We start from the raw sequence: 19,802 nt of genomic DNA, 5'->3' as shown, positions 1-19,802 counted from the left end.
TTGTGTCAGTAGGAATTTTTATGATTGGAAAGAAGAAAAAAAAAAGACTTTTTGATATTTTCAACTAGAGCAGTACCATATGAACTAATTAAAAGCCACAGACATTATTCATTTAGTTCTGTTTATCAGAGGAAAGACAATAAGTTAGCAGCAGGGATATAATGCTTCTGCACACCTCTGTGTCATTTAAAATTGGAACTGAGACTCGACATTTCAAAAACTAAAAACATTTACTTGAAAACAATATTACCCAAATATATAACCCACAATTAAGTACATTTTATAATTGAAATGTCATAGTGTCAGAAAACACTCCGAAAATTTATATGCATCGTCAGGTTCACAAAGAAAGAGATGACGATGACCGAAGAAAGTCGAAACGTTGTTCGCTCTTCTATGTAAAATATTTTCTCAACCCAAACGAGCCGTTTTTGCATATAAATTTCTCAACAAGTGGGTTTCTCGACATTACTCCGAAAATTTATTATCTTCTGTGTCCACTGGTAGAGCTCTTAGACCGCCCAGCAAACCTTCCCCTCCCCTCAGGAGTTGGCGTTAGGCACTGTTCGACCGTGCCGACTCAAGGCAGGTACCAGATTGTTAAAGTGACATGGTTATTATTATCATACGCTACATAGTTATTAAGACACACGAATATATTATTAAAACATTTAATGAAACGTATTTTAGAATTATACTGTGTGTTTAAAACGTACACGTTTTTTTTACATTATTTTTTTTTCCGTTATTCGTGTTAGCAGGACATAAAGTGTGCAAAGCCGTTATTTCTGTTTGCATGCTGTTATTACTACAGCTCAATTTGAAAAAGAATAAAAGCATTTATGGTAATTTCTTCACTATGATACGCATTTATGTTGGTCTTTTGTTTGTTATGTTCAAAAAGTGTAAATTAAAGAGTGTTGTATGGACGGAAAAAAAAACTTACCACGCAGTTGTAGCTACAATATCACAATCACAATTATAGTTTTAATGTTGATATTGAAAGTGCGAGATATCCTCGCAACGTCACACCAAGAGCTTACCTGGATGTCAGGTACAGACTATTCGGGGCTTAGCATGCAAATATTCTCTGAGCATAGGGTAAATTTCTTTCATGTTATAAAAATTCAAGTCTTGGAACGGTCAATTTTATTATACTATTTACTGTTGTGTTTTTTTATTAATACTCCTATCCCAGTGGCTTAGTTTTAAGTCTGAAGGCTAAAAGGCCCGGCATAGCCATGTGTGTTAAGGCTTCGACTCATAATCTGAGTGTCGCGGGTTCGAATCCCCGTCGCACCAAACATGCTCGCCCTTTCAGCCGTGGAGGCGTTGGGTTATATTGTGACGGTCAATCCCACTATTCGTTGGTAAAAGAGTAGCCCAAGAGTTGGCGGTGGGTGGTGATGACTAGGTGCCTTTCCTCTAGTCTTACACTGCTAAATTAGGGACGGCTAGCACAGATAGCCCTCGAGTAGCTTTGTGCGAAATTCAAAAACAAACAAACCTTATCTGTTTGAAACTCAATAACGAATAAGACATTTTCTCGTGTGATTAGAGGTAGATTTAGTAACTTGCAACGCTAAAATTTGAGGCTCGATTCCCACTGAAAAACAGAACGTAGATAATTTATTGTGCAGTTTTACACTTGAAAGCAAACAATGAACATTAACCGAAAAATTATTCGTTTAACAAAATTCATTTTGTTAAAAATATTTCAATGGTGCTGCCATCTTCTTGTTAACAGTTACATGTAAAATGTTTATTTTTGATAATGTTTTTTATTTTATAAAAAAAATATCATTTGAATATTTAGTTTAACGGTGCAAGTTATTTTATTTTTGAAATTGCTTGCTATCAAGGAAACTTTGTTTCTGTGGATTTAGTATCTTGTTGTGCCTGCCAATGAAATTTGTGTATTTTAATTGCCATGATTAGTGAAATGCGAAAAGAAAAAAAAAGAAATAAAAGAATTTGTTTTTTAATCATTTTTCTGTCCTAATGTGAATATCTTTAACTTAATACTAGTGGTCTGTTTGAATACTTTGTAATTAATTTTTAAATTCTATGTACATGGACTTGTTCTTTTTTTTCATTCCCTCATAAAAAAGATCACTAATCATAAAGCAGGTACATTAGTGATTCTTAGCTTTTCTGTCTTGTAACTACCATTTTATTTCAACATTATGTTAATGAATACTCATCCATCTTGTTTTAACAAAAATAATTTTATGTAAATATTTTAGAAAGTGTAACTGCCATTTTAATCAGTAAATGCCAGATTATTTTCAAGTTATTTAATGTAGCCTAGCCATTTACAGAATGCTATGGACACTTTAGTAGAAGAACAGAATTCAGCTGGGATGACAGCATCTCAACCAACCATGGAACGAGCTACAGCATCTCCTATCCAGCCAGTAGTCTGCAGTGGAGGGGGCCAGAATGGAACGGCTCGACCTGCAGGAGTAGTTTCAGCAAGCTCCCTTGTCCCTGGTACACAGGTCAGAAGCAATGGGACAATACTGCTTATGTCACATGCCTCAGAAAAGAATGTGGGTATTCGTGTGTTTGAATGGCTGTTTTTTTCTATTTGTCTGATTTCCATTTTCTTTCAGCAGTCCAGTTAGCTTGTGTTAAAGTTTATCTCTCTCCATGGTATATTAAGCCATGCAACGTATCAGGAGACCCAGCATGGCCAGGTGGTTAAGGCACTCAACTCGTAATCTGAAGGTCGTGGGTTCGAATCCCCGTCTCACCGAGCATGCTCGCCTTTTCAACTGTGAGGGCATTATAATATGACAGTCAATCTCACTATTTGTTGGTAAAAGAGTAGCCCAAGAGTTTACAGTGGGTGGTGATGACTAGCTGCCTTCTTTCTAGTCTTACACTGCTAAATAAGGGTCGGCTGGCACATATATCCTTCGTATAGCTTTGCTCGAAATTTAAAAACAAACAAACAAATCATATCAGGAGTTGTAATTCTAACAACTTCTGTGTGTATGCAACGTTGTACAGAATTATTGCTGTACATGAGTATTTCTTAAAACATGATGTATTCACTCAAAATTATTTACAAAGTACATTAAATTTTAAAGGAACCAATTCTTAGAAGCACTGCTTACAATATACTACTAGACTAGTTTAGCTGTTTAGATAATACAATGTGTAAGTTGTTTTAATAATCAGTATGTTTGATATCATTTACATAAAATTTCAACTCTTAGTGACTTTTGTTATTTTATTTCAAAGATTAACACTTGTTATTATGTTATCCATTGTAAAGGTGTTAGTAATTTCACATGAACAAAATGTAGTAAATTTTATCTTAACACAGTGCTTATCACTCTTTTCTACCCAGAGACACTGAAGTCTAACCATTCTTCCTCATGCCTCTCTCTGCTTCCTCAAATATGAGTCAAATGCCCACAATGCATGTAGAGTTATTTATCTGCACAAAAATCCTTCACAAACATGTACAGCTGCTTATAAAAACTAACTTAAATTATATAAGCCAACAATCTATATCTATATTATTACTACCCGTATTATCAATCACCTTAAAATTTTAGTTTCCCAAGTAATTAGTTTATTCAAGGCTGTTCTAAAATACCGTGTACCCTCTTTCAGCAGTATTGCTCTACCAGAGAGATGTGTCTCATAGAATGGGAAGCATTTTCTTAAAATCTGTGAAGTGTAAGTTTATATATGTTTCGTTTCAGTAAATCAAAACCGAACATCATCACGAGAAAATGTTTTTATTTGAAATATTACAGTTGCCATTCAGTGTTTGTGTTAATCTTTATATTTTTGTACCAGTATCCTAAAAACACTTAACTGTAGACTGCTAGCTTGTGCTCTTAAGAAGGTCTAGAATATATTAAATTAAGGTTATGTTTTGTTACTGGTTACTTGAACTGTTGAAGTACAGTTTTATATATATATATATTTTTTTTTAATGATCTTTCAGTTGTAAAGGCTAGGATCCAGAAACATATACTTGATGGTAGTTACAGTATATATGTAGATATTTCCCAACAAGGGATTTATGCATCAGAATTATTATCCTCTCAACTTTTTATCTGAAGATCATATGAAGAGGTGATTTAATCCCATTATGATTTTGTAACTTGAAAATACTTGGTCACAAGATTTTTATTTTGTTAACTGTTTTATTTATTTTCTGGTTTTAATGAAAGTCTTTACCTTCTGTTACTTACTAGTTGATATAGCTTAGTGTTTGGAAATAAAAATACAGTTTGAAGCACGTTAGTGAATTTATGAACAAAATCCTAGAGGGAATTGAAAATATCCCTAACTGTCGTATCTTTACAGGTTGTTCAAGATTTGGTTCATCAATTAACAAAAGGCATTCACAGATATCTGTTTTTGTTAATATTAAAGAAACATTTCTGAAACTTAAACATATTTTTATCTTTCAGTGTGTAGTTTTGTATAAAGTAGTAATAAGTAATTAATAAGAAACCTTTTACATTTAAGAATAGAATGAAAGCCTTTGAAAGGTTAGCACTGACTCTAATTTTAGTGATAAATCTGTGTGTTTTGGGTAATACGACATTTGCTTTATGTGGTTTATTCAGTTGGATGTTTCTCCAAATCAATGGTTTAGTATGCTGTGTAAAAAAGTTTATTTGTACATGTTTAGATAAAAAAAAGGATAAATCAATCAATCTAGACTACATAAACCAATGTTTATCAGCTAAAAACTATGATTAAACTTCCAAGTATGAAATTCAATACAGTAAATAATGAATATTACCATACATACAGTAACATATCTTGATATTCCTTGAGCATACAGGGCACACAAAAGATGTGTGTGTGTGTACTGAGTTGCCCTATGTTGGAATAACTACATAAATAAGGGTTGAGTTCATCCAGAGGATTTATGTAGCTGTTCAGTTGTTTGTCTTGTGTAGGGGTAACTCAGTTAACAAAGGTTGTAATCTTAGCATGGGAAAACAAGAAAGTATTAGTAAACATATAGGAAAATACATTTGAGTGTTGGTTTGTTGAAACATATTAAGAAAAAGCTAATACCAACACATTATCTAAATAGGTAAAACAAAAAAGCTTTAACCACCATCCTTTATACAAGGTTCAGTCAAGGTTATGCAAAAATAATTCATTTCTTAATATTATTGCTAGGAACAGTCTTTTTCTGAAGATGTTGATGCCATATTTTTTCAGAGTAGAACTACTAGTGAATATCATGCAATAGTACTGTAAGACTAGCAAAACATGCAGATGTTTAAATCTCTAAGAAATGTATTTGCACTCATGTGGCTTTGTGTGAAATGTCTACACACATAGACATATATACATGCAATGAAAAATAGTGCAAGTAAACATATCTGATGCTATAAGCAGGATCACACCCACATATTTCAACTTGGGGGATGTAATTCAACACTCCTAATTACCACGTCCTTGTAACCACATTGACTGTTTTTAGTCCTCATGTAACCTTGTACTCTACAGAAATTTCATTAGACAGAGAGTATAAAATACAGGATGCGAACTTATAACACAGCTCAAACATTTTAATTACCACATAGAAAATGTGTACACATGCTTAAGTATTATGGTTACATATGTATTATTAAGATGGAAAAAAAAATGCAATGCACATTGTAAAATAAAAAGTATTGCAACAATATGCTTTGCATGTGAATAGTGTAATTCTTCATTATATCATCAGTTGGGAGGTTTGATTTATTTAGTTATTAATATATTGCACGTAGTTACTGTTCCGTAATTATGAGGTAAGTAATGTAATATGATGATTTTATTTCTGTACCATATTTCTCATGCATAGCACTTCCAAATGAGTCAGTTAAACATGTGGTTTCTAATGATCAGATTCTAGAAGCTTGTGAAGTATATGTCACTATGTGGTGTTGAGCAATGACAGATGTTGTAGCTTTGTTTTCATTTAGAATTTCCTTTGGAATATTTGTGTAGCTGAAAATGATTATTTGTAAATATTTCCTGTTGCATGTGTTGTGTTACTTTTTAATCCCAATGCACATGGATCACAGAGTATCCTGTGAGATGTAACAGAGTTTAACTTTAAATTAAATTTTGACTTAGATCTTTTATGAGTTTTGGAAAATATATTTTTTTTATAATCAATGCATCTGTTGCTCCACGTTTTGGAAAATTGAAAAGTGTTTATTTGATATTCCCACATAGATTGGTATGTTTATGTGCATGAAGATGTGAACAATTTAATTGACAGGCTTTTAGTACATATCAGTAGCCTCGAAAGTTTATATCAATATCCAACAATAACTTTTAGAAATGTTAGTAACTTTAATTGAAACTCTGGTGTTTTAGACTACTTTATTAAAAAAGAACTTCAATATTTATTAAAATGTTATATATATATACCTGTATTTCTAATACTGTTAAGATATATATGTAAGCCTCAAATAGTTTATTGTCAATGTTGCTATATCTGTATCTATAGACAATGGCATATTGGTGGCAGTGTTGGAGGGTTAAGGGAAATGAAACCTCTCAATGAGCTTGCTTATTCTGTTGAATGTGGCTACTAAAAAGTCATTCAGTAAAGTTTGAGTCTAAAGGATTTTAAAAAATAACAAGAATGTTATAGCTTGTAAAACTATTTTGAGGAAACAAAAGAAGTTTAACTTTGAATTGTTTTCTGTCTTGCTTTAAAGTTTAAAATTTTACCAAATGTAAAAACACTTGCTAACAAGAAATTGTGTAATGGATTGTTATTTATTATTGTATTATATTTTGTTCAACCTATAATTCATAGTTTAAGGAAGGGATCTTTTACCACTTGCAGCTGACAATTTTAAAATCCAAATTGGGAGGTGTATATTTTCCCATATGCAAAAAAAAAACCTTGGTAAAATCTAGTTTTGCACTACCTTGTCAATAATTGTTCTGAATGTTGTGTTGTTTAGTTGGTGACACTGGTTATAAGGACCTTTCAGAATACTTCAGGTTTTTAAAAATTCAAAAAATAATAAAGAAATGGGATTTAATTTTACCTAATCATGTGTTTCTTTTGCTCCAGAATCATTTGGCAAAAAAGTTACTTCACAATTACTTTTCACGTTGTACTGTACCTGTACTTTGTTTAGACTTTCCCTGTTCATCCAGTGTCTACTCTTCGTTCCTTTACAGGAAGACATAAATGAAATTACACGCAGGCCTGTTAAGTCTCATGAATCTCCAATTTAGGTTAAGATCAAAAGAGCCCTTATTAAGATGAAACTAGTGAAAACAAGACTTCAGTCAAACATGATGGTTGATAGATAGAATTATTTGTTAATTGTGACCTGCGAACAAGACACACTTGCCATTATTGATCCATGTGATGTTTTAAATAGATGGGTACAAGCTAATCGTATATCATACGCTTCAATGTTTGTCATGAAACACGGAAATGAAGATCGATAATCCTACACTAGCTGGGGTATGTGTACCCTGGATGGATGCTATGTAAAGTTATGATTAATGAAAGGTTATCTTAGGACATGGGGAGATACATTCAAATTTACGGTTTCACATTTTGTGTTTTGCTGTTTTTATGTACCCAACAAACCTTTATGCCAAATTTGATGAAGATCCATTAACAAGGGCGAAGTAGTGGTAAAAACAAACAAACCGCAAAAATGCACATAAAACCGTAAATGCAAAATTGAAAAATTATATGTATATCCCCATGGACCTAATGAACCTCCATACTAATTTTGGTGAAAATTCATCCAAACCCTGCGAAGTATTTACATGGAGACACAACAGACAATGCTATTATATTTATATAGATAGCACCAGTACATCATGTCTACATGTGATCTATTCATGATGTCATATCTGCACCCTGAGAATGTAGAAAATCAAATGTCTGACAGGAAACGGAGGCGAAATTGGCAAATTTTGATCGCTATGGCAAATTTATATGCAAACAGGATAAACACTTCGCGAAGTTGGGGGTTGTATATCGCGTAATAAAAACATTTTTAACACTATCATTCAAGCAAGAGTTCCATTATAGTATGATTCAATGGAGTGAATTCCAATATGGTATTTACCTCTCCTAAGATTAATTATTCTCGTTCTGTGTTGCCATCTATATGCGAACTTTTTCTTTACGAATGCCACAAGCCATGTGCTCCTCCCGGTTTGAATTAGTATAATTCAACGTGTCTCTTGACCTGGCATGGCCAGATGATTAAGGCACTCGACTCGTAATCTGAAGGTCGCGGGTTCAAATCCCCTTACACCAAACATGCTCGCCTTTTTAGGTGTGGAGGCATTAATAGTGACGGTCAATCCCACTATTCGTTGGTAAAAGAGTAGCCCAAGAGTTGGCGATGGGTGATGATGACTAGCTAGCTGACTTTCCTCTAGTCTTACACTGCTAAATTAGAGACGGCTAGTGCAGATAGGCCTCGTGTAGCTTTTCGCGAATTTCAAAAACAAACAAACGTGTCTCATGCAAATCATCATGCACCATCTATTAACCAATAGTAGGATAGTAGCTCACGTAACGTATGTGATTCTATCTACACTATTTTATCGAACCTTCACTTCTCATTTGGGAGCTTTCTAGTACAGGCGTTTTCTTTCGTGATTCATGCTTTCCTTGCGACACATTCTTGGTCTTTGTTTAAAGTTTTCTATATATTTTTGGGTATGCGTCACTACATTTCTCCCAGTTTATTATTGTCGCTTTCTGCACTAGCCCGTTTTGTGCAATTTTCATGAGTTATGAATTCTAAAGTCAATATTACCATCTAGGAGGTTACACCAATGACCAATCTTTTGTCTCAAGCCTCGGGTGCTGACAACCCAACTGTGGATCTTTCTGATTTTGTCCATTGGAAAATTGAACGCTACTTGGGTCACTCTCTTTCCCTTAATATCGCCTGAGTTCCTTCAGATTTAGCTGAAAAAATTCAGCATGATGATGATTTTGATCATCTCTTTCCTCCTTTGCTATTCCTTTTCAGTAACAGCCTGAAGATTCATCTAGGTTTTCGTCGACTTTCAGGGATTTTATATCTCAGGTTTGTAATGCTTTGTATTTTTACCTATTTCATATTCACATTATCTTTTTTTATTGTATGAGTTTCTTCTCAATCACTTTTGGTATCTCCTCTCCTTTTAGATATTTGAGTCCACATGTATCACTTTCGCTCCCAGTCAGGTGAGAGGTTCAATATGCCATGTCCCATCCCAAGAGCATTTGATCAATACATCCTTGTTTACTATTTGGTGGAATATCTGTTTTTGGATCATCATTTGTTGGGTTGCTTATTATTTCTTTGGGGCGTGGTGCTTCTACATCTAATGTTAGTCTCGTATATGCCCAGTATTCTCACCTATATCTTACCCTTCTCCAGTATCTTCTTCTATACATTTCATCTTGGAGGTTCTTCACAGAAATCCCGAGAGATTTTCTGCCAGTACCCTTCACTTTCCCTCTTCTACTTTGGCCTGTATTTCCTTTTCGGCTCTCTATTGTAACACACATGGTTTCTTCATTGTTGGGACCTCATCAGTAGGGCCTGTATTTTGGATCATGTGCTTTTACCCCCACTTATTTCAGGGACTTGGGTCTTGCTATTTTTCTTCAACACTATGTCTTTAACACTGCCACTGATTGTATCGAGCCACGGGTAACATCTGCCCAACAACTGCTCATCCTTTCAACTTTTGAGGACTGTTTGTCTCGATCAAAGTCTTCTATGCCACCTATTCCTCTTTTCCATCTTTTGCCCTACCATTCTTTACCCATTTCTTCAAATCCAAGTACTTTTTTTTTACCGAAGTCATTCGTGACGTATTGTCTATCGTAAACAGTACCAGTGTCTACTAGTTGGTTAGAGCTGATGAGAGCTAAATTGATAGATTTTCTTCATCGTTGATTTCTCTTTATCGAGGGTCAATGGGTGGCGAAGGTTTTTAAAGGGACTCGTTTTCACATTTTGTTCCTCCTCCTCTAGATTACGTGACTAGCTAGGACCTGTCACAGTAGGTTTGGTATTTACTTTTGCAGTGGGCTATTGAACTAGTTCACCATTTCTAAAGGGGTTTTACTTCTGTCTTTTCGTTGTTCCCAAGAGCAACAGGGATTGGTGACCAGTGACTGAATTAGTGTGCCTCAACAACTTCATTGCACTCCCCAAGTTCACTATGAAGTCCTTTGTCACCCAGAGGTGGGAATTTTCTAGGGATTATGGATGACTAAAATCGATAATTCCAATGCCTACCTCAGTCCCGAATTTATCTTGGGGTGGTTTACTAATTTTGGGCTCTCCCCTCTGGACTTGTCTCTGCTCCATATGTGATTTATACTTCAATCAAGCCTATGCTCATTATATACATACACTGGTAATGTGATTTCATCATTACGTGAACAACTAACTACTTCTAGCTCATTTCAAGCAGGAGTCAACCAATCACACTCACTGATTTTCTATAGCAACTCGAGTAGGCTAGCTGATTGAACAAGTTAGTCCTTTGATCCACCCAATACTTAGTACACTTGGGGGTCTTCTTTTACATCAACAGTAGTCAAGCCTTCTCTTCTCCTTTAAGTTTCCTTATGGAACTTTTAGATTACCATGCTCTCTCAGCTTAATCACCAACTGTTTCAGAGGTTCTGTCACTTTTGGAGATGTAGTCTTTTATGATCACATTGACCCCCTTGGTTGTGCCTATATCAGATCCTGACAATGGATGCTTCATGAATGATGGAACCTTGCACGAAATCCTTTTTTCTATACCGTTTTCCTTCATTCATGATACTTCCCTTTAACAATGGGGGACATGGGTCAATCATCATGAAACTTTGAGCCATTGGTCTGCAAACAAACTTATCTCGCATATCAATGTTCTTAAACTTCTGGTAGTTTGTTGAGTGCTATCTTTCTTTCTATTGCATGTCACCATCTGGCGAAAGGTAATTCTGACAACTCTGTGGTAGTTGTTCATATCATCCAACAAGGGAGCACCTAGTAAAGATATCTTTTTTTTGGACTTTGGATCATCTGTACTGGGCCCAAGCACATCACATTTGCCTTCTTTCATGGCATGTGCCAAGTGCTTTCAACCTGGTAGCAGATCATCTTTCATGTCTAGACGGAATCTGTCACATTGAGTGGTAATTAGATCCTTTTGTTTGGATGCAAATGCCATAGGTCTTAATACAAAGTTGTCCCTCTTTTGGTCACCTGTTCCATATTCACAGACTCTGGCTGTCAATGCTTTCAGTCAGAATTGGTTTTACAAATATCTTCATGTGTACCCTCACAATCCTTCATTGGATGATTTCTCTGGTATACTCCAGTCCTTGTTGGATCCTTCTGGTCACACACCATTTGCCAGCACAAGCCTGGTTTCCGAGGCTTCATTGTCTACTCTCACAACCTGTCCTTTTTCCACTGTTTCCCTCCCATTTGTGTCAACCTTGATCCTCTGCTCTTCATCCCAACTTTTCTTTACTACATCTTCACGTGTTTTTTATCAGTTCTTTGATGAGGAGATCCAAATAACAAGCTGAGTTGTTTCCCTTTTAGTTATTTCCATTCGTATATATTCCATGGAAGTTTACCAGTGTTGGTCTTCTGGCAGGAGATTTTTTGCTGCTCACTCAACCGTCAGTGACTCGGGTGGGAAAATTTCTGCTGTCTATTTGATTTCCATATATAAAACAGCCGTCTCCACACCATCCATTCCTGCAGATACCGTAAGGTTTCTACTTCTCCTGTTTTCGCTATGCTCATGTTTTCCTTCCAAATTTAAAGGCCTCCCAGGCATCCACCTTCCAAATTGGGACATTAATATAGTTCTCCATGTCTTGACTCTTTTTTTATTTGAACCACTTTCCCTGTGCTCCTTATTTAAGTTGTTCCTTTAGATTTATTTCCTTTTTTGCCTGCAGGTGTTGTTGAGCTGATTTATTTACAGTTAACATTTATGTGCCCTTTATCGTCCTACATATCTTTTCCTTTATCCTTATCATTCCTTTCTCCACAAGACCACAGCAGCTCGAGAAGGTTGTTCCTCCTTTTCTCTTATTTCCATACCACCTCTACCCCATCTTTATTCTTCTTCAGATCTCGTCAGTTTTTGTGTCCCATCAGGGCCTTACAGTGTTATATTACATGAACGTCTAACCTTTAGTGTACATACAACTATCTTTTCATCCCATGGTAATTCTCCTCCCTATGTGATTTTTCCCCTTCTACTGTTACGAGGTTGGTTTGCCTTTTTGTCCATTTTCCCTTGCTTTCCATCTTTGTCGTCCATTGAAGGAGATTCTCTAAGTTGGCATGTGGACCACACCCAGTATGTTCAACTCCCATTATCTTCATCACATCACACTTTCGTTTATATAGGGGTTTTGTCTTTCACCAGTGGCTGTGCTCCAGATTTCGGTGTGACTTTAATTGGTAAGTTTTATTTTTTACCTTTTTTTCACTGGCCTTTCTTTTTTCACTCATTTTCACATAGATCCCACTCTATGGTGACTGGTGCCTGACCAGATATTATTTAATTTAAAATCTGCACTGTAAGCAGGTTGGCTTGTGCTTTCTTTTTCCATGGCTCTACTTGATCAACGTAGGTATGGGGTGTTCCACAAGATCTCTGAAAGGTGATCTTTCTCGTGCTAGTTTCTTCATAAATATGTCCGTTCTGAACCATACTACCCGTGGACTATGTGGCTATAGCGGAAGGGTACACATGTCTATCCCTGCCATACCTCGAGTGAATAATTTGATATGGTCTACTTTCCAAAATAGGGTATTGTGGTCACCCATTGCACTGTTTCTGGTGATGATGTTTCTCTGGATTCTCCAACATATTCGTACTCCACCTTCTTTGAATGGATTGTGGGAGCTCTTGCTACTTTCTAGTTCCAAGTCACTCGGGTGGTTTACCATGGAGGCATTCTTATAAATGGGTTCCATTAAAATGTTGACTATAGCCATTCATTTGGGAATAGGGTAGTTATGTTTTGCTGCTGTAGATGTGAGGTAGCATCCATAGAACTTGATCCATTCCTTTGCTAGTGGATGTGGCCTCCTAACACTATTTACTTGTTTATTCTACACTATCTATAACCACTGGAGTTGGCCTGTCACATTACAAGCTGACCTGGCCACCTTATACTATTTACACTACCACAGAGTTGCTCCATCCCTGAACTGCTTGATATGGTCTCCTACAATTCATTTACACATACAGTTGAGTTGATCCATCGTCTTAATAGTTGACGTGGCCTTCTGTTACACATTCTATACTACCTGGAGATTATCTGTCGCACATATAATTCACTCCTAGTGATTGGGAGCCCTCATTCTACTTTCTCATAGATGTTGGCTCCCCAGTGATGACATGTTGGATTCGAGTGAACCAGTCTTGTGAGATGAGGGTAACTACCGTATATTGAAAATAATAAGTTTCCTGTATTGAAAATGTATTTCCAATTAGTACTTACCTCTGCTAACATTTTCCACCTCTCCTCCTCACGTTTCCAGTGCACACATCTTCTGCCAAAGTATGAAATGAAGGTTCAGTAGAGGAGTGTAGAGGGAGTCGCATGCATCACGCAAGCATACTGTCTACTATTGGTTAATAGATGACGCAAAATTTCACAAATAGAGGGCAGCACTCAATATGAACAGCTGATCTTCTGAGAGAGGTAAGTACATATTGAAAATACACTTTCAGTATAGGAAAATTATAACATTAAAAGAAAAAAAGTTGTATATGTAATTTAGCAAAGATCCAGAGTTGTGAGACTTGGATATCTATTTCTGTTTATATTCATTACAAGTTTTTGTAATTTTGATTTTCTATATTTTTATGGCATGACACAAACTAAAGATAGTAAATGTAAAAATTGTCTTAAAATTGCATTTGGATGGATGAATTTGCATTACACAGCACAAGTCCAGAAATGAACAACCTGTTGTACCTTTGCTTCATTTGGATATCTCACATTTTATAATATGTATGTTGTAGAATCAGTGACAATAATTTTGTGTTGTTTTTTTTTTTTTAGCCCTTTTTTTGTAGATGTCACACTTAGCTTGTTTTGAGCAACTAAATTTTATGGCAGGAACATTTTTTCTTACTCGTTTGATGTGTGTGGTTAACCATGGATACCATAACTTCTAGTGCTTCTTTAACTGTATTTCTCTAATATGAAAAACGTATGTAATATTACCAGACTCCAGTTGTGTGTAACAGTTCAAACTTGAACACTCTAAATTTGTAACTTGGGATTTCAGCTTTTCTCCATGAGATACCAGCTTTGGCCTTATACTTTATCTTTGTCCTTATGATATTTCTGAACTGGAAATTAGTGGAATGTGACCTTCAAATCTAGTCAGTCCAACTTTCCAATATGAATAAAAAGTGGTCAGTTTGCAGTTTTCTGTTTGATTAGTTAAACATAAAAATGCATCATTTTTTCTTTGTGGAGTAAAACCCAGTTCATCTGCTATTGTATTCACTGATACGAAATAGTCAGTGTTTGTGTATACAATATTTTTCTTTTTTTTCCTTTCAGCATGCGTTTTTTTTTTATACACCTTAAAAGTAATCTCTAACATGTATAGGTTCCTAAACTAAACAATTTTGCCTCCATTCTTCTGACATCAGTGATTCGTTGCCAGCTAGAACTTAATGTTCCACTAGTTATTGTGAGTTGAATTGTCTGTGTGTAATTCTTTACATAAGAATACCACAGGTGGGTATATAAAATTGTTTAAAGGCTCACCTAACATTATAGAGATTACACACATTGCAATGGAAATAAACATAAATAAGTTTAGCAAATTACTCTTCCTTTAGTTTCTGACAATTTTATAAAGAAGAAACTTTGGATTTTTTTGCCATGTAAATTAGCTTGTTGTTGTATACTTGAAACTCCTTCTGACGACTTTAATGCAGGTTGTCACAACAGTATCTTCAACAACACAAGCCATAGCTGTACCTCAACCAGGAGGCACTGTTTCCATTGTTCATGTTTCTCTTCCTAGTGGTACTCAACCAATGTATGTGCAGTCTGTTATTCAACCAAACCAGCAGTCTGTAATACAAGCACCAGGAGGAACTGGGCTACAGTCGGTAATGAAACTGTTTAATTTATTTAGTGTAATATGGTTTTACAGTGTTGCTTTAACTGGATTTGTTTTTAATTTTTTGAGATTGATAAATAGTAATATATTTTAGAATAAAGCTATATCTATTTTTTAAATAAATAATTATCAAAAGTAATGATGTTATATATATTCAATAAAATTTAAAGTACTATTATATTCAGAAGACTAAGCTAATAAACCTTAACTTTGAAAATCTAAACCAATTACTAAAGAAAACAGGTTATTTAAATATCATTCTACTGGATTGTTAACAATAGTAAAAACATTCATTGAGCTCTCACTTTTTTTATTGTGTTTTATTTAGCAGTGTTATTTTATATGATGTAATAAGTTACATTTGCAGCTTGATTACTGTATGTGTAAGATACAGTATGTTGTATAAGTAGGGCTTTTTTGATTTTGTATTTGTTTCCCTACTTAGTATCTGAGTTTCTTCTATGGTTATGTTGTGTTTATTTGATTTGCAGTGTTCAAAAATGTGTGAAGGTGTTTGTTTTTGTTTTTTGAACAGCAACTCAAACCAAAATTAAACAAATATAAAGGAACACATTTATATCTATACCAATCAATGACCTAACATCTAACTAGAACGCCTCCTACAAACCCGTACTTGTTTACACTCTCATCCCTAAGACATGTGTCCAACAATGGTCAGTTGCAAACTCTTTTTGTTAACCTGAAGATGACCAAAGGTCAAAATGTTGTTCTGTATTTTTTTTAATTAAAGTTTTAATACTCATACCAGCAATCTTGAGAATACACTTTTACTTCAAATGGGTTTCTCATCATCACAAAGTTATCAACAGTTTTTTTATCATATATTTCTGATTTAGCAACATTTTGTGGTTAAAAAAGTAAATACCACATATACTACACAGGGATATTTAAAACAAGAGGGAATTCTTAATAGCTGCAGCAACTTTAAATTATTTTAGGCAGATTTACAGTAAATTAATGTATGAGACATTTTTCTTCCCTTTTTATCAGCTATATTTTTGTGTGCCAGCAATATCAAGTGTGAGGTGCACATGTGCATGATTTTATTTTATTAATCATCAAGATCTCTACCAGCCTATCCTCAAATTGTAATTCTTTAACACAGGATTAGAGTAAATTAATCGATGAAACCCTGTGGTCAAAATACATCAGTCTAAAGGGTTTCACCTCATGAGTCCAAAACTAGTAACTAGGTCTCAAATCAGCCAAAAGGTGATAGAACTATGAGTTAAAAGTTTGTACTTGAAAAGCTTTGGCTGAAAAACTAGGTATATATTTTAGAAATTCTAGAGTCTATGCAAATGCAATATATAAAGCATGTGGTAGATAAAAGTATTTTGATTCATCACATGAACCTTGCATTCCAACTTGTTAGAGTCTGCATCTGATTTTCTTTGTCTGTTCATAGACATGATTTGAGTGCAAATACTTTTGTGACACATCTAATTTTTTGTGTACAAGAGATTTGTACTTTTGCTAAAAGGTTGCCACATTTTGTGTAGATATATGAAAAAAAATTGAAATTATAATGGACATTTCTTCACCAGTATGGGTGTTGATCCATTGGACTGAACTTGTGCACATTTGATTAATAACTAAATCATGTAAGACCTCAAAACTAATTGAGTGGTCTGGCATTGTTTTCATAATCATGGATGAATAAAACTTTGAGTCTCTTAAGTCTTCAGATCAGAGAAACCTTTGAATTTAAATACTTACTCTGAAACATAATGCATGTTATTTGAATATTAATATTGTTTGACTTAATTTTAGACTTATGCCATTTCATACTTTTGAATGTATTGTAAAAATAAGTTTTTGTTTGTTTTGTAGTTTGGAAAAAATGTTATTCTAGTGAACAAGGGATCGGTGATTCACAGTGCTGAAGGAGATGGAGGAATTCATCCTGTTCAGGCATGTCTTGTTTGATTTAGTAAAAGGTTGAGAAATTTAATAGCAGTTATTTCATATAGATTTGTATGTACATATTGAAATGAAATTAATCTAAACTTAAACTTCGTATATAGCTATGTAGATTTTCAAAATAATATTCTTTTTTTTTTTGGTTAAGTAAAAATTCTTCTACAAATCAGGAACAAAAAAAATTCGTCTGGAGAAATCTATAGTCAGTGGTTGTCAACATTTTAAACATAACAAAATGTGATCCATTTTCAATGAAAATGATTCACTTATGTAAAAGTACATATGATGTTTCATGAAAAATTTCTGCATGAACGAGAAAAATGGATATCGTTTTCAGATTTAGCATATAAGAGTTACCACAGAACATTAAAAAATTTCAAGACAATAATAGGCCTGTATTATTGTTATGATTACCTTGTACAGACACTATATCTTATACAAAACTCTAGTATGCCACTATTACATTGAAATGAAAATGACTGATAATCATTGAATTTTTATAGTATATAATGTTACTATATGGGTATGATTTTCAACAAATGTTAGGAAATTAGTAAGTGATAGCTTAACAGTATCTTCTTTTTTTCTGTTCATTAATTAGCTTAATAATATCTTCTTTCTTTTTGTTCATTAATTAATATCTTCTTTTACTGGAGTTCTTCTCCATCCCTGGGTAATTTAAAGTAAGTTAACAACTACCAATTTAAATCCACTAAGAACCCAGGTAATTTAAAGAGACTTACTTGAGATTCAGTGTAATTCATATCCTATTAGGGATACCCACTTGGATGCTTAAAAGTCATCTAACAAATAACAAGTAAAATCCACTAAGGATCCAGCTGGTTTTGGAAAGTTTTTATCTTCCATGTACTGGGTGTTCCTCTTAAGGAGGTCAAACTTATCTGTCAAGTACTATCCTTCAAAGAAGCATCCAGTAATTAGAAGAAGTAACAAATATGTTAACTTGCTTCTTTTAATCTAAAAAATAGTCTGCTAAATTAATTGTACAAAAATATTTATTTTTGTTTATCTGACTTACACAGAATTATTATAATTTTAGATGATTTGTGTATTCAAACAAATCAACTTGCAACCATTCAGAAATGTATGTCGGTTCATATTGTTTCTTATTTATTGATGAAAGAGAAAACCTTATGAGTAAAGTCTCAGTATTTTGTATTTAGTCAGTGATTATTTAAAGTTATTTTCAGCCAGTTTTTTATTATGCAAAGTATACCCTAGCCATACTACATGCATTTGTATTGCTTTTAAATAAGAACTTTTAAGTTGTTAAATATTGTCTTCTTTGCTTTTTTTTATGCATAATGATTCGTAAAATTATTACATATTTTTAAATTTGTTTGTCTAATCTATTTAAATATAATAAAGTTTTTATGAGATTCTACCTTGTACACAGTTATCTTATGTGCAGGTATTAGAAGGTAGTTCAGTTAATAATTGTGAAGGTAATTTTTTATTCACTTCACTTGCGTGTTTCTATTAGAAAGAAGCCTTGCACTAATTTTGTGAAGCTTCAAGGTAGAATTGAACTACTTATTTAAAAAATCAAAAGAAAAAACTTCAGTATTTATGTTATATACTTGTGATTTTGTAGCTTATCACAACCACCAAAGGTGATGGTAGTGAGGGTGATGGAATAACACTTGCTCTAAGTACTGGAGAAGATGAATCCAGGAAGAGACGAGAAATCCTAGCAAGGCGTCCTTCTTATCGGAAAATTCTCAATGAGCTGTCATCTACGGAACCTCAAGGATCTGTGGTTTCTCTTGGAGTTGGCTCCAGTGTTGAAGTAAAAGAAGAAAGTGGAACAGGAGGTGACAGCAGTAGTCAGGAGTCTGACAACAGTACAGCAATGGCATCAAATACCATCACAGTGGCAGGAACACAGTACCATACTACTCAAGGTTTGTTGAAGGGTAAGTTAATTCAGGGAATGGGCAGAATTAACTATTGCAAATGACATCACTGATATAAAAATTACTTACTGCATTGTCAATGTGAAAGTTTAACTTCTAAATAATTAAATGTATTTTTATGTTTAAGTACTAAGACAAGCAATCAGTATTGTTACTAATTCCTTGCTACTAATGCTTTTGGTGCTACAATTTTTCTGGATTCTGCAATAGCATGATAATACTGGTTTTGTAAAATTATACTAGACTTTGATACATCCACATCAATAGATCTGATTTTAGATCTCAAGGCCAGACAATCCCATTTGTAAAGATAAACAAAAATATGTGTCTAATATTGATTTTACTTCTATAAATTCATATAGTAGTTCCAGCTTCAGCTATTCAACTGGCCACAGGATCACAGGATAGCAGTCTTCAAGGACTTCAAACATTAACTATGGCCAATACAGGCACTGCAGCCACAGGAACCATTGTCCAGTATGCCCAAGGGCAAGATGGCCAGCAGTTCTTAGTGCCAGGTGAGGAACTGTTACTTTAAATCTTTTCTTTTCTTTCTTTTTTTATGTTACTCTGAACTGTGCTTAAGTTTCATTATTTTTTCATTTGTGTTTAAGAAAATTAATCATCATAATTATTTCTTTGTTGTTTCAATTTTAATTTCTTCAGATATTTCCCAATAATTTCCATGCAAGATATTTATAACTTAAAGAGAAATAACAAATAACAAGTCATGTTGAGAATTAAAGATGATTCAGCTTTGTGAACT

General features: G+C 34.2%; 1 protein-coding gene across 10 annotated transcripts in view; it reads left to right on the top strand.

Moving 5' to 3' along the window:
• The window catches only part of LOC143246432 (cyclic AMP-dependent transcription factor ATF-1-like), a 47,761-nt gene that overhangs the window by 20,622 nt on the left and 7,337 nt on the right, over positions 1 to 19,802 (top strand). For 4 of the 10 annotated variants that reach the window (XM_076493138.1, XM_076493139.1, XM_076493136.1 and 1 more), the window contains 5 exons: positions 2,322 to 2,552; positions 14,968 to 15,144; positions 17,010 to 17,090; positions 18,715 to 19,036; positions 19,399 to 19,554. In XM_076493138.1, coding sequence (XP_076349253.1) covers positions 2,322 to 2,552; positions 14,968 to 15,144; positions 17,010 to 17,090; positions 18,715 to 19,036; positions 19,399 to 19,554 — 967 coding nt within the window. Of the gene's footprint in view, positions 1 to 2,306; positions 2,553 to 14,967; positions 15,145 to 17,009; positions 17,091 to 18,714; positions 19,037 to 19,398; positions 19,555 to 19,802 lie in introns of all 10 variants that reach the window. The other 6 variants (XM_076493140.1, XM_076493134.1, XM_076493144.1 and 3 more) reach the window with 4 other exon arrangements.

This window comes from Tachypleus tridentatus, chromosome 3 (genome assembly GCF_004210375.1).
Source record: "Tachypleus tridentatus isolate NWPU-2018 chromosome 3, ASM421037v1, whole genome shotgun sequence".
NCBI classification, from domain to species: Eukaryota; Metazoa; Arthropoda; class Merostomata; order Xiphosura; family Limulidae; genus Tachypleus; species Tachypleus tridentatus.
Note: the sequence above shows the minus strand (reverse complement) of the source record. Positions and strands in the feature narration are given on the sequence as shown.